This window comes from Ictidomys tridecemlineatus, chromosome 5 (assembly GCF_052094955.1).
Source record: "Ictidomys tridecemlineatus isolate mIctTri1 chromosome 5, mIctTri1.hap1, whole genome shotgun sequence".
Classification (NCBI taxonomy): Eukaryota; Metazoa; Chordata; class Mammalia; order Rodentia; family Sciuridae; genus Ictidomys; species Ictidomys tridecemlineatus.
Window position 1 is genome coordinate 195,834,577 of NC_135481.1, and position 15,390 is coordinate 195,849,966.

At 56.6% G+C, this 15,390-nt stretch overlaps 1 protein-coding gene across 7 annotated transcripts in view; it reads left to right on the forward strand.

Moving 5' to 3' along the window:
* The window catches only part of Slc13a3 (solute carrier family 13 member 3), a 60,922-nt gene that overhangs the window by 34,000 nt on the left and 11,532 nt on the right, over positions 1-15,390 (forward strand). For 3 of the 7 annotated variants that reach the window (XM_078052030.1, XM_078052034.1, XM_078052032.1), the window contains exons 5-10: positions 1,489-1,671; positions 5,226-5,351; positions 7,909-8,004; positions 8,818-8,922; positions 11,158-11,255; positions 14,901-15,013. In XM_078052030.1, the coding sequence (XP_077908156.1) occupies positions 1,489-1,671; positions 5,226-5,351; positions 7,909-8,004; positions 8,818-8,922; positions 11,158-11,255; positions 14,901-15,013 (721 nt within the window). The remainder of the gene's footprint in view (positions 1-1,488; positions 1,672-5,225; positions 5,352-7,908; positions 8,005-8,817; positions 8,923-11,157; positions 11,256-14,900; positions 15,014-15,390) is intronic. The other 4 variants (XM_078052033.1, XM_078052036.1, XM_078052031.1 and 1 more) reach the window with 2 other exon arrangements.

Genomic DNA, 15,390 nt, shown 5'->3' on the forward strand with positions numbered 1-15,390 from the left:
CTGCGCTCAGGGCGCTGCAGCCTACTGCCCCCTCGGCCCTGGTCTCAGGCTGACGGGGCCCGGGCCTGAAGCAGACCATGGCTCTGACCAGGCCGCTCACTGCTAAAAGTCAGGCCTCATCTGCTTCCAGCTGTCTCCGGTCTTGGCCTTCGTGTGAGACTGCAGACCCAGTACCCACACCCCAGGCAGGCCCCCGGGGCTCTTTGGGGAAAGTGTCTGAAAATAAATTTTAATCTTAAAAAGTAAGGTTTGACAACTGCTTCCACTCCTCTTTTCAGGTTTACTGAGGTATGACATTAGGTTTCAGGCGTCCCATGTGATGCTTTGCAATAGGTACACACTGAGAAGTCATTACCAGTCAGGCTAAGGGGCCTGCCCACCCCCCACAGACAGAGCAGAGGGTTCTTAGTCTATCTGCTTAGAGACGCTTTCACGAGAGCACAGGTCAAAACCAGCGCGTCCAGCATCTCATTCCCAGAGACAGACCAAGAGTCAAGGGAACACCGTTGTGGATGATTTCTTGGTATCTCTCTCTATACATAAATGCATGTTTGAAAACAAACAAACAAAAAAATGTGTGGCCCACACCTGTGATTCCAGTGACCCGGGAGGCTGAGGCAGGAGGATCGTAAGTTCAAACCCAGCCTCAGCAACTTAGCGAAGCCCTAAGCAATTCAGGGAGACCCTGTCTCTAATAAAATATTAAAAAGGGCGGGGGATGTGGCTCAGTGGTTAAGCACCCCTGGGTTCAATCCCGGTACCGAAAATAAATAAATAAATAGAAATTTAGAAATTTACACTGTCATTCACACAGTTTTGTAACTCGCCAAGTCTCTCCGCGGAGTGCAGTGGACACCTTTTTACTTTAATAGACACCTTTCTACTTTAGTAAATTCATGCCAATATCAGGATCTCTCAACGATATGATCAATTCTTCATTTCATTTCTTCTTGAACTCTTCCACTGCACAAGGAGAACAAACAACCCAGAAAATTCAAATAAAGAATCAAAGAGGAAAACAACACATAGTTCCACCTCCTTCTAGAAAGGGACCAAACAACGCTGTCGTCTTTATTCTACATTTTCAACACTCACCTATTCACAAAACATGAACATTTTAAAAGAAACCCTAAGTTGTACTGTCTCCTGCCTTTGGCTGAGTCTGGGTGATGGTGAGCTCTTATGTCAGTGGACATTCAGTCACCTGTCCCCATATCCGAACAGCTGCTCCATCCAGAAAGAGAGCCCCTTGGCTTGGCTGGTCCCTTTGGGTGGGCTTTTAGTTTGCTTTTGATTTAAATAACATCCAATGCCACAGTGAGCCCCTGCGCCCACACCCGGGGCGGTGCCTCGTTTCTTTAGGACACCTTCCTGCAGCGAAGGTGGCCAATGTCTGGGCTGAATCTGCCTCTAGAAGCCCCCAGACCCGACCCGGCAGCTGCTTCTCTGGCTGGGTTCTGAGCGGCTTCTCTGTGGGTGTTCAAACAGAGGCCACCCTGACGAGGTGGAGGCCCCGCTGGATCTGCCGGCTGACTCCAAGAAGGAGGAGGAATATCGCAGGAACATCTGGAAGGGCTTCCTCATCTCCATCCCCTACTCGGCCAGCATCGGGGGCACCGCCACCCTCACGGGCACAGCCCCCAACCTCATCCTGCTGGGCCAGCTCAAGAGGTAAAAAGCGAGCGCCCCTCGCCTGGGCTTCCATCCCAGTCTCCGCATCTCAGGAAGGTGGACAGAGGCCTCCTTTGGCCAGGCTCTAGGGACACAGAGATGCTCGAGGTCAGGGACACCTGTCCCCTCTGCCAAGGTGACTTTTAGCAGAGACCTACAAGTGAGGGCATGAGCTGTGGGGACAGAGGTCAGGAGAGCGTTTGAGACCTGGGCATCAGCTGCGCCAAGGCTTTGAGGCGGGGCTTTCCTGGAGAGCGCAGGGATCAGGCAGGCAGGGAGAGCCAGGACGCCGGGGAGCACTCGTCCCAGCTACTCAGGAGGCTGAGGCAGGAGGATCGCTTGAACCAGGAGTTCCAGGCCGGCCCAGGGGACAGCAAGACCCACCCAGAGAAAGAAAGGAAGAAAGATGAGGGAGGCTGGCGGGCCAAGGCGGTGTGAGGAGCAAGGCTCTCAGCAGCACCCGAGGGACCAGATCTTCCTCCACACGGGATGAGAAAGGTGGGGAGGGGACAGCAGAGGATGACATGGCGCTTTAGAAACTGACCCCTGACGGGCTTGCTCTGTGGCTGGGAAGAGCCGAGAGAGACGCCTTCAACCATGCCGGGGGGAGGGGCTGTGGGGCAGGCTCTGCTCCCCGCACTGAGCGGGTCCCAAGTGACAGGGCTGCTGGCAGCCAGGGCGGGAGGACAGAAGAGAAGGACTCTTCACTGCACAACCTCATCCCGCTATCCCAAGCCTTTAGTTTCTTGAAGTTTAAAAGCTCAGTACTTCAAGATTCTGTGTCTATGGAGCTGAGATTCCAGGATTCTGGGAGGTTCCTTTGCAGTGGAGATGAATCCTGTGATTGTTGATTTGCATAACTGCAAACGTAGCTTTTAGCAAACAGCAGCTGACAGTGGTTGAGATCAGTGTGGCCACAAATGCTAGCCGGCCTCTCTGCCTGGTGCTCAGCGGTCACCATCTGTCAGGATGGTTCCGAGAGGGGGCCCTGTTGGTCTCAATCTCGTGAGGAAGGAATCAAAGTTCTCTCTTTTTTGCTTTTTGTTCATTATGTGGAGCTGGTTACAGATCCAGGGCGTGCTCTGCAAGCGCTCCACCAGAGCATGCCCCCCAGGTTACTTTCATGAGAAGTTTTCGGTACCCCTCCCCTCCCCGTTTGGCCTTAGTGAGCTCCTGGGTGAGATGAATTGTCACCGTACTCTCAGATCCCAAGTCCTTTCATTTTAAGATCTCAGCTTCACATGCCTCAGAATCACTGAGGGAGGTGAGGAAATAGGTGTGGGCCTCCCTTTCAGAGATTGTGACTTAGGAGGTGTGGGATGGGGCCTGAGCCTCCCCCTGTACCCGTGCTTTAAAGCCGCCAACCCCAGGTGTCTCTTGGTCTCTAGTCTTGCAGCACGGCGGGCCTGTGCCTCGTGGTGTGGATCCGCAACAGACAAGCCAGAAAGCTTGTGGTCCTGCTCCAGGGCTGGGAGGGTCCGGCGTGGCCTTCTGCTTTCCTACTTGTATACTGCCAGGTGGCCCTGGACTTGCTGAAGCCCAGTCTCCAGGGCTGGACAGGAAGCCGTGGGCGCTGGGTGCAGGACCAGGGTCTGAGTTGGGGCCTGGGGGGTACTGGGAAAGAGAAGTCACGGTCAGCCAGTTTCCAGGCCGCCTGCCTACCCTGATGTGAGCAGGATTGTGTTTCAAGTTGAAAAGAAACCAGGGAGGAAGCACTGGGGCTGTTAAATGAAAATGCCAAAATACACAGGATTTTGAGTAAATCACATGCAAATTGTATGCAAATACGCTTGCATCTATGCAAATTGTATGCACAAACTTGGAACTTCTGGTGGAGAGAGAGAGAGAGAGACTGTAAAAGGAAACCTCTCCCATTAAAAAGAAAGTGGCTGCCCTGCCTGATCCTTGGTCCTGCTTCGAAACACATATTACTGTTTTATTTTGATTATCAAACGATACAGACACATTATAAAACAGAAAACTGAGAAAAAAATTAAAAGTGTAGAATGCCTGCAATTCCACGGCTACAAGGCTTCCCTCGGCTCCTTTGTGTTCAGATACTCACTATCAGTGTAGCTTAGCCTTTGTTTTGTGTTTGGCAGTTCTGGGGATTGAACCCGGGCCTCAGGCCTGCGAGCAAGCTCTGGACCACTGAGCTACATCGCCAGCCCTGTACTATTTTGGAGCCTGATTTTCACATTAAAATTTTATAGAAAACATAAATTTTTAATAGCTATCAATTCTCCTGTTTTGGCTAAGTGTCACACTTTATTAATCGTGAGCATTTAGATTGCTTTCATCTTACTTTTGTTATTATGAATTATAGGACTGGCCACATATCTGCTAATATGTTAATATTTTAGAACAATATTTTTCTTTTTCTTTTGTCTACTCACAGAGGCATTCTTATTCATGGTAGAGAATACAGATGAAGAAACAGAAGGAAATAAAAGTCTCTCAGGGTCCCACTCTATTGTATATTAATATTTTCATTCATTTGTGCATTTATTATAAAATAACTTTATATTTTGGTTATTTATTTATTATTTATTTTAAAAGGCCTATGAGCACATGTGTGTTGTCATTTTACAACTTGTTTTTTCCTTTCCAGTCTAGCACAGACATTCCCGACTGCATTTGATCGCTGTTTCCTTAATGCATATTTTTAGTAACAATTTCTGGATAAGAGGGGGTACACACATTTTTTTAAGACTCAATGCACTTTTTTAGAAAATTGTTTTTAATTTGTTGTAATGAGTTATCCATGACAGCAGAAGGCATTTCGTTTCATTGTACACAAATGGAGCACAGCTTCTCATTTCTCTGGTTGTGCGTGACTGCAGAGTCGCACCGTTCACGCAATCGTACATGTACCTGGGGTCCCGATGTCCTCCTCATTCTGCCTTCTCACCTACCCATGCCCCTCCTCACCCCTGCCTCCCCTCTGCCCAGTCCAAAGTTCCTCCAGTCTTCCCGTGCTCCCTCCCCACATTATGGATCAGCATCTATTTACCAGAGAGAGCATTCAGCCTTTGGTTCAATGCACTTGACCAAATTCTTCTCCGGGAAACATTGTTCCACTGACCAAGCACCAGGAATCCCGTCCCCCACATCCTCCCGGCCTGTTGCCCTGGATCCTTCCTTTCAGGCTGATGGTGTGCTCCAATCGGAGGTTGAGCCCGAGTAGCAGAGAAAGACCCCCCTGGGACCTCACCGTGGGGGCGCAGGCCTGGGCTCAGGGAGGCCGTCCAGCTAGGGCGAGGTGGCAGCCCACGTGCGTTTGGTTGACTAAAACCATCTCAGTGACCTTCAGGAGCACGCCAGGCTGGGCCTGCTGGGCCCTGCTCTCACCTGGAGACTGGGGAGCTCGGTGGCGGAGCACTGTGCTCCGTGGTCCCCCGTGGTCCCCGTCCCGCTTCATTGGCTCACCCAGGAGCCCTTCAGTCCACAAGGTCAGAGTCCAGCGTCCCCACAGAAAAGGAAAGGAGGATCCCGGGGCCCCTGTGGTCGCTGCACCCTGACCACCGTCCCCTCCCCGCCCCCGCTGTCCTCAGCTTCTTTCCACAGTGCGACGTGGTGAATTTCGGCTCCTGGTTCATCTTCGCGCTGCCGCTCATGCTGCTGTTCCTGCTGGCCGGCTGGCTCTGGATCTCCTTCCTGTACGGGGGCCTGAGTCTGAGGTACCGCTCCTTGTTCCCCTGGTGGCTGCCAGGCGAGAGACACCTAGCTCCTGGGGTGGGTGTCCCCCGGGACAGCTGTCATCAAGCCCCGTCCCTGCTCCTTGGTGAGCCAGCTTTGGTCACTGGGTGGAAACCCCTGACGGAACAGCTCTGGGGAGGAGACCCTCTTTTGGCTTCAGCTTCAGGGGTCCTGTGGTCCCCTTTGTCCATGGCTCTGGGCCTGAGGTAAGGCAGAGCATCACGGTGGAAGGGTGCGGCAGAGGGACACCAACCCACTATGGCGGCCAGGAAGCAGAGAGTCCCAGGGAAGAGCCAGGGACAAGACCCAGCCCACGGCCATGTCCCAGTGACCTCCTTCCTACCTGCCCAAACTCCCACCCAGTGGTCCATGCAAACGACCAAGCCATCAAGGGGTCAGTCCCCCTACGGGATTTCACCCTGGAATCCAATCACTTCCCAACAAGCCTGCTGCTCTCCTAACACGGGGCTCTGGAGGTGCTGCAGCGCCAGCCCTGACCCCAGGTCTTGGCCTCCCAGGCTGTGGGATCGGGCTGGGCCGGCGGCCGGCTGTGCAGGCCCTCGGTACCGTCCCCCCCTCGACCATCATCCATAGCCCTGTTCTCTAATAAGGCCAACACTCGGGCCAGACAGGAGGGGGGTGCAGGGTCCCCGTGGGGCCCGCCCGCTGCAGGGTGTACTCTGGGCGGCTTGAGGACTGGTATTGATCGATACTGAATCACATAACGGAGGGGACATTCCTTTGCCCACCCTCATCCAATCGACCCGCTTTGAGAAGAAGGCCCCAGCTGGGTGCGAAGGAAGACTAGAAACTTCCCCAACATGTTTTGGAACAAAGAAAGAGCGAGTTCCAGGCCCAGAGACTTAGGCCAGCCCTGGCTTCTAGCCAAGAGGCGATTATGGTGATTTACTTTCCGCATTTGTTTTTACGGTCACTTTATTTATGAGGGAAGTCTTACTTCCCTTTATGGGTGGATAAATTTTTCTACTTAAATACATTTCCTTAATTAAGCGGCGAGCCTATTAGGAGGAATATATTCACTAACCAGGAGCCCGGTGGGGTGCAGAGACGGCAGTGTGGGCTCCGGGAGGTGCGGATGCCCAGAGCTTGGGGAGCAGGAGAAGCAGCTCCGAGCTGGGCCTGGCACCGTGCCCACTGTTCTTCTCTGACCAGGTCCCTCCCCTCATCTCCAGGCCTTCAGGGCTCATCTGTGAAATGGGACCAGCGGGAGCCACTCTGGAGCAGAGATGTACAAATGCTTGAAACAGGAGAAGCCGGGTGTGGGGTTGGCTGACTCAGATCCCTGCCAGGACTCCTGAGGGCGGGAATCGGGGGCTCAAAGGCCAGCTCTGGCCAGGGAAGCAGGCCCAGGGACTCGGATGGGCCCGAGTTCAAGTTGTGGCTCGGTGCCGTCCTACCCAACTCTGGGCCTCCCCGAGTTTCCAATGTCTTCGCTGTAGATTGAGGATAAGAACTAGCCAGGGCCCAGGTAAGGACTGCATGAGGGAAGGGCGGGCTGAACCGTGGCCCCTCGTCTCACCTCCCTGTTGTAAAAGCACCTGCTGCACCTGTCCCAGAGGAGGCTGAGGGAGGAGATGCAGTAGAGGGAGCCCAGTGACAGGGATGTTCTGGGTGCACATAGGAGTGGTTCAGGCCAGCCCCCAACTCCATCTTCACCTAGCAACGTCCCCTGGGCCCCTGAGAGGTGCCTGACATAGGAGCTGAGAGGAGCTGAGGTCGCAGTCGGGAGAAAAGCAGAGACCCAGGCAGCCCCGGTTGAACTTGCTAGACGGGGAGGCCCCCAATGAGGAAGCCAAATCCAGGGAAGTAGGATGGCAAGTACAAAGGCCCTGGGGCCAGGGGTAGCAAGGAGGTAAAAAAGGCTTGATGACGTCTAGTGCACGGATCTGGGTCGTCTGTGCTTTTGGTGTCCTAAGAAACTTTTGCTTGATCCAAGACCATGAAATTGTACCCTGTTTCCTTCTAAGAATTTCATGGTTTTAGCTCTTATATTTAGGCCTTCAGTTCATTCTGAGTCAAGTTTTATGTATGGTGTGAGGTAGGGCTCAGATCCATTCTTTTGCACGTGGGTATACAGTGGCCTCAGATGGCTCCATCCCCGTGGCAAGGTCTCGGCTCTTTTGTCACAGTGCAGTTGGCCATGGAGCTGGGGTGCCTTCCTGGGCTCTCAGTCTGTCCCGTCAGTCTGCACGTCCCACACCACCTCTGAACAGCCTGCTTGTCCACGCTGACCTGAGAGGCCAGCTTGCTCACAGGCCCAGCTCCCACCTGAGTGGGTCTGATCCCGACGAGCTGCTTTGTTCCGTTGATCTGTCTGTGTCCACGGGTCCATTGGACATCAGCCTGGGCCTCATGTTTTCAGACCGTCAGCCAGACTCTGGGGCCACAGCTGTAGGCAGGGGAGGCAGAGGCCTCCCAGCATCGAGGACAGAAGTGACAGGGCTCGGCCAGGCAGGCGGGGGATGGCAGAGGTGGGACTCAGCGCGCGGCTGCCCCTCCCCACTCTCTCTGTTTCAGGGGCTGGAGAAAAAGGAAATCCAAGCTGAGAGTGGACGCAGAGGAGAAGGCGCGAGCTGTGATTCGGGAAGAATTCCAGAACCTGGGTCCCATCAAGTGTGTGGGTGACTTGGGGTGGGAGAGAGCGGGCGACCGCCTGGCCTGGCCCTGGCCGAGTCCCAGGAGAATGTCAGGACCTGGGAATGACCTGGGAGCCCGCAGGACGGGGACTGGGTAGACCCTTGACCAACAAAGCCCTCAGGGTGCTTGGGGTGGGGACCTGCCCCTTCCCACCTCAGGCAAGTGTCGGATACCACCTCCCGTGGCTTTCAGCTCTTGTTTAATGCCCACTACCCATGGGTGAAAACATCTAGGCTCCACCGGTCTGTGTCCGAGGCTGGCTGTGCACGACTCCCTGTGGGGCTCTGGGCATTGTTCTGACCCTCTCTGGGCCCTGCTGCCTGGTCTGTGAAGGGGGTACACCAGGGAGCCATTTCCTCTTGCATTTGGAGTCTCCCTCCCCAGCCCTGCACCCCTCTCCACGTCTGTCCCTCCCTGTGTGTGCTCCTCTCGGTGGCTGTCCCCTCCTGAGTCCTGTCTCCTCTGTCTCCGTGACGGTTCCTCTCTCTCTTCCCCCGACTTTCCCTTTTCTCTCTGCCTTCAACCTCCGTCTCTTTTCCTCCTTTTCTTTCTCTTTCTTGAAAATTCCCAGAAACCACTGGGAGGGGGTGGCCTGGTGCTGAGGCAGGGTCCTGGGCAAGGGCGGAGCCGGGGACGGAGCCGTCACCCCTCATCACCCTGCCCTCTCTCTGAGGCCTCCCGGGAGGGGGGAGTCTTTTCAGCTTTCTCAGAGGGACACCTGCCTGGGTCCCCCGCCCCTGCTGCTGTCACCTGAACCCAGGCTCACCTCTGTGCCTCTCTGTGCCACAGGTTCGCGGAACAGGCCGTTTTCATCCTGTTCTGCATGTTCGCCATCCTCCTCTTCTCCCGGGACCCGAAGTTCATCCCTGGCTGGGCCAGCCTCTTCCCCGCCGGGTGAGATTCTGGGATGGAGGCCAACGGGGAGGATTGTGGGGTGGGCCGTGTGGAGCTGGAGAGGCTGCAGACCAGGACACCCGTGTCTGAGCTTGTGCCATTGTTACCCTCTGAAAAGAGTTTAGGCTTGGATGATAGAACATGTATATATTCAGATATTTTTAAAAACAGCCACCTAGCTGGGCATGGTGGTGCAGGCCTCTAATCCCAGCAATTTAGGAGGCTGAGGCAGGAGGATCACAAGTTCAAGGCCAGCAGCCTCAGAAACTTAGCAAGGCCTTAAACAACTTAGTGAGACCTTGCCTCCAACAAATAAAAGGGGCGGGATGGGGCTTAGTGTTAAGCCCCTGGGTTCACCTCCCCCTCGGGGCTGCCAAGTCCTCACTGTGACCTGGGTGATAAAACTTTGATCTACTAAAGGTTGTTTTAAGGCAGAAACATGTAACTTCATGGAGTCGAGAGAACTGACTACTGTTATTCTTTTATTTTTCCAGAATAATTTTCCAGGTACTTTGTTGATTTTTTCCAGATGCATAATGGATGCTATAAGCATTTCAATGATACAGAGAAAGTGAAAAATAACTCCAAATCTCAACCCCCAGTTCTGATAGACATCTTTTCTGACTTTCAGTAAAGCCCGACCAGATCTGTTTTACCTCTTGGTCAAGTGGCTGGTTACAGGGCTGGGTACATGTGTCCAACCTGGAATTGTACCCAAGACTTTGCATACATCGTGTTGTGTATTACCATGGATACGTCCCATTACAAGTTCATTACGCTTCAGTAAAACTCCTGACAATTAGCTGGAAAGAACTCCAAATAGAAATGTAATCTCAGTAAACAGATCGGCATCCGTTTTTCTCTTTTTTAATTAGAAAAATTATGCATATTCACAAAAATTCAAAGAAGACCAAATCTAAAATGAAAGAGTTCGTTGCCCTTCAACCACCCTCTGCCCAACTCCCGAGGACAATCACAAGGAACGGTTTGGTGTGTGACATTCCGGATGCGCAGACACATATCAGTGTACACATGCATGCACACAGGGAAGTTTGATCCTGAACAACTTGCGGTTTCTGATTCACTTCATTGTTTTTAGGCCCTTCCAGGCATTCTGTGTCCGGGAGGATCTTATTTTATTTATTTAAGCGTTCCTTACGGAGCTATGTCCAATACCACAAATGAGCCCTTCCTTTTTTCTGTAATTCACAAAATCTTGGTTCTATTTCTATGTGGATGAAGATTGGTGCTATCTTTTATCTCTTTTCAAACAGACAGATTATTTTGTAATGTGGGTGAAACACGCTTTACTTAAGCATGTTCCTATCAGAACTCCTCCCCGTTGTCTTACGGGTAGTGAACACCCTGTTCCTAATCTGTGTGTGAGTCTCATAAATCATTCCTGAGGGTGAACTCCTAGGAGCAGAGGAGCTCAAGGAGCGTTCGCAGGTACAATCTGCGGCTTGTTTTCCGCTGCCTTCTAGAAGGTTAAGCCCGTGCGTCCTCCCTCCCCCGCCCCCCCACCAGGTTCATCCCCCTTTCAGGTTTTGACAATTTATTAGCAGGTAAGTGGTATTTTGTTACTGTTTTTATTTGTGTTTTTCTGGCGTCGGGTTACTGGCCCCCTCCAACCCTCAGCTATGTGCATCCTCCTGTCTCCGCACCTGTGAGCCCAAAGCTCCTGTCAGGAACGGGCTCCGGGCCTCGTGGAAGCTGGAGCCAGGCCACCCGAGCTCAGGCCCCTCTCCGCCACAGCCAGGGTCTGGCCCTGAGCGAGCCCTCTCTGCCCCCGACACACAGGCCTGCCCTGAGGGCCCCACCCCTGCCCAGCTCCCCCCAGGCCCTCTGTGGGTGCTTAAGAGGTGGCATTAGGGGTGAGGCGGGGTACATCCCTGTGGGGAGCTCAGGGGTGCGATAGAGCCCTGGGGGCCCCGTGGACCCCCGTTTTTGTATCTCTCAGAGTCTCCCTCTCTGGCCAGGTCCCTCCTGCTCTGGTCCTTGAATCGGGAGGATTAGCGTTTGGCACCAGCCACGTCTAAATGCCCAGGGGCTAGGGAGAAGGGCCTTTGCCTCCCTGGGGGTGGCCCCACACTGCGCTCAGCATCCAGTGGCCCTGTCCCCGACAGTGCCCCCTTCCCAGCGCGCTGACTCCCGTCCCTGACCCTCACTGGCGGGCCTGCCAGCCACGGCCTGCTGAGAAGCCCAGGGTCACATGCTGTGGGCTTCTCATTGTAGGTTTGTGTCGGATGCTGTCACCAGCGTGGCCGTTGTCATCGTCCTGTTCTTCTTCCCGTCCCAGAGGCCCTCCCTCAAGTGGTGGTTTGACCTCAAAGGTAAGGTGGGCCAGGCTGGGCCTCGGGTCTGCAAGGACCGTGGCCTGCGGCGTGGCCTCAGGGACCTGGAGCAGCACTGTACTGACCAGTGGTCCTGCGTGTCCCCCTCGCAGTGTGAGGGACGTCTGGGGACTTGGGACTGCCTGAGGTGGCATCCAAGATGTGTTCTGGGCCAGGCCCAGCAACTGGCCGTGGCTGTACAACCCGTGAGCCAGGAATGGGTTTCATATAATTGAGAAAAATCACAAGAAGAACATTTCCTGACGCGTGACATTGTAAGAAATCCACGTCCCGTGTCCGCAGTCAAGGTGCCTTCCGCAGGAGAGCTGGGAAGCCGGGAGGTTCCTTTCCCCTTAGTTATGTACGTCGACCCAAGGCCCGATGTTGCCCGGCCCTCAGCCAAACCCCCTTCCTGAACAGTGGCCGACCCCCCAGCCAAGGCAGGAGGCGCAGCTGGTGGCCTAAGAGCCAGGCAGGACAGAGCCAAGCTGGGCGCAGTGAGTCGGAGGCAAAGCTCAATTAAAATCCAAATTTACGAAAATCACCGCAGGCCCCTAAGCGGGCGCCCGAAGGCTGAGGGCCAAGTGCCAGTCTGCGACCCCAGTAGGTGTCCAGCAGATGCTGCCAGAAGGCGGCACCAGCACTTGCCACCTGTGCCTAGCCCCGTGTCTGTCTCAGGCAGGGAATGGGCTCTGGACCAGGAGTCGGGGTCAGGGGTCAGGGGTCAGGATCTAACGGCTTCCTGTTGTTGGGGAAGAAAGACTTTGGCGCAGGCCAGTCCCAGCTCTAGTGGAGACTGCACAGAAAGCCAGGTGTCCCCAGGGTCCCACACAGCAGTGGCCTGGCTGGACCCCAGGGGGCCTGGCCGTGGGCTCCCCGCTGAGCCGGACTCAGCTCTTCTCTGGCCCTGGCCGCGCTCCTGCCCGACGGCCCCTGCTTTGCTCACGCCTCGTCTCCGAGCTTCGTTGCTGGGCGTCTTCCGCGGTCCTGCTGCCTCTTGGTGGCTGCTTCCCCCTGGCTCCGGCTTCGCCCCCAGCGCTGCCGCCCCCTGCCCTGCCAGGACCTCTGCTAGGGCCACCCTGGGACATCTGCTTCTGCAGGGTTTCTGCCCCCACTCCAGCTCCCTGCAGGACCCCGCCCACTCGGCCCTCCGTGGGCACCTGCGTGGGCACCTGCGTGGCAGGACTCTTCTCCCAGTCGGCCCCCTCCCTTGGCGGCTCAGAATGGGGCTGCTCCGGCTGCTCCTTACTTGGGCGGATCTTCCCCAGAGGCCACCTCACGGCACCACGGGTTCCCGGCCTCCTGTGACGACTGCCCAGGTCAGGTGGCCTCTCCTGAATGCCCAGAGCTTCCTTGGCTGGGCTGCAGCGGGTGATGACGGAGACGGCCGGTGCCCGCTGCTGCCCTGTTCTGGTGCTCTCTCCCCGGCTCCTGGGCTCGGGGCCTCCCACAGGGAGGAGGGCCCTGGGGGCTGCATGTCCTCTCAGTGGTCTCGGGATCAGGTTGCTGGCTCCCAGTCCGTGCCCGGAGCACGTGGCCTCCTCGTCCATCTCCCCTGTCACATCCTGGTACAGAGAGCAGCGCCTGCCCCTGGAGGAAATGGCCGCAGAGAGGAGGACAAAGGACAGGAGCTTGGCACCCTGGGAGCAGGCTGCACAGACCCATGCCGTGGGGCAGACGGACGCCCGCGGTTCCTGCCCGCGGTTCCTGCCCGCGGCCGGCACCCAGGGAGGCAGGACTGGTTCGGTCCGATGTTTCCAAGAGAAGCAAAGATTCTGGGCTTGTGTGAAGTCTCCCAGATTTGAAATGTTGGTCACCAATTCAAATGACAAAGCCACCGCCACGCGGGCCAGTGGCAGTCGCACTAGGACACTGTGAGTGGAGCTTGGTCCAGGCAGTGTCACTATGCCACCTTAGCCAGCATTGAGTCCCTGGTGGGCAGGGACTCTGAGCACCACTGTCCTCTGGCCACCGGTGTCCTGTGCAGACTGGCCGAGGTGACGCTTTGTGTCTTAGCCCTCAGAACGTGGACGGTGCCTTAGAGAGTGGTCTGATGGTCAGTGTCCAGGGCGAGAAGGTGACTTGGTCACAGTCACCCGACGAGCTTAAGCAGGGCGTGGAAACCAAGCAGCTTGGGTTTCCTCTTCACCCCAACTGGCCGCGTCCACTCTCCTCCTCCCCCTTCCCGGCCAGCCACAGGTGTGGTGTCTCCCTGCTGGCCCTTTTGTGTCCCAGGTGTCCTGAGCAGTGTGTGGCACATGGCAGGGTCTCGGGGTGAATTCGTCAATTGAAGAACCAGGACTTGCTGTGGGCCATGGCCCCGGCTCGGCCCTTTGCCCACGGGGGCACATTTCATCTCAGCGCCAAAGTCTCTGAGGGAAGTGCTATCACCCTGCCTGGCAGATGAGGAGGTCGAGGCGCAGAGAGGTGGAGTCACCAGCCCAGGTCACACAGCTGGTGAACAGCAGAGCGAGGGTCAAACCTAATGCAAACCTGTGCTTGCTGCCTGTGCTTCGCTGCTCTAGACGCCAGCCAGGCGGAGCTTGAGCCAGAAGTGGAGCCCACCTGGCCAGAAGCGGGCTAACAGGAAACAGTGGCAGGGCGTGGTTGGGCAGGACAATCGTAAAAAGGGCAAAGTTCCTGCCAGTGGTGCCTACCAGGTGCCCGGGGCCTTCCCCTCCCTGTCCTGCTCTACCTGCCACACAGGGCGGTCCCTTACTCTCTCAGGCCCCTTCCCCCTCTAATGAAATAGGGCGGTATCACCCCGTGGAGGCTGGGCCTCCTGCCACCTGGCCTAATTGCCTGGTGTTGGTCCAGGAGTCCCCAGGCTCTCCCTGGGGAGGTTCCTGAAGCAGCTCTTATTGTTCTTACTTTCTGATCTCAAAACCCTGGAGGCCGGGGAACTGGGGAAGCCAGAGGGGAAGGAATGCCAATGGGGACCTGGGAGCGGCTGCCCCTGCTCCCTTCCAGAGTGTCCGCCGCCCAGCAGGGGGCCCAGGGTGACATGCAGACACTCACAGTGACTTGGCTCCAGGCCCTGGGGACGCAGGGTCAGCTGCCCCGCCCCGCTCTGCCTCAGGCAGGGCTCACAGGGACCTCCGGATTGGCCAAGGCTGGGGTGCCTCCCGGGCCAGGCCCAGCCACCCCCTGCTGTCGTGAACAGTCTCCGTCAGTGTCCCTGTGCCACTGTCTGGACTGTCCTGGCGGCTTCCCAGCCACAGGGACAGAGCAGGAGCTGGTGGTGGTGGCTCGTGCACCCTGCACCCGGCTCGCTGCTGCCCTCCTCACCACTGCCCACGTGGGCCCAGCTGGGGAAGAGAGGCCAGGGGACGGCCTGGACCAGGCTGCTCTCGGTTCCGTTGTTCTAGGTTCCTCCCTTCTCCCTTCCTGCTGGGCCTGGGGATCCCGCGGCACCTCCCGGGGCAGATGGAGATTTAGGTGGTGTCTGGCCTGTGGGGCGCCTGGTCCCCCACATCTGGAGCCGAGGCATGGACACCCCCTGGTGACACTCATGGGGTCTCTCCAGCACGAGGCCTTGACGTCCTGGGACCCCTGAGTGTCCCCACGAAGAAGGGGCTGCAGGGCTGGCGGCCCCCTCCTCAGGCCCAGGCCCCTGCGCATTGCTGGGTCCCTCTCTCTGCCCAGCTCCCAACACGGACACGGAGCCCCTGCTGACCTGGAGGAAGGCCCAGGAGACGGTGCCCTGGAACGTCATCCTCCTGCTGGGCGGGGGCTTCGCCATGGCCAAGGGCTGCGAGGTAAGAGCCGCCGTGCGGGCAGGTCCCCGTCCCCACAGCTCAGACAGGAGAGGGGTGGAGAGGGCCGGCGGGCACAGCCAGGTTCCTCTTTGACAAAGAGGGACAACCATGGTCCCGGCCTCGTGGGCCCGCACTCGGCAGAGGCAGAGGGAGGAGGTCAGACGCGCAGGCTCCAGGAGCTCGGGTGGCCGCAGGATGAACGCTGTCCCGACTGGAGGGTCCTGGGAGCGGGAGGAGTAGACGCGGCGTCCTGGATGCGCTTTCCTTGTTCAGCTCCCGGGGCCTCCCAACGACCCTGTGCGGCAGGGGCCGTGAGGATTCCCTTGTGTAGATAGGAAAGCTGGGACACAGAGAGGTAAAGTAACTTGCCTAAGGTC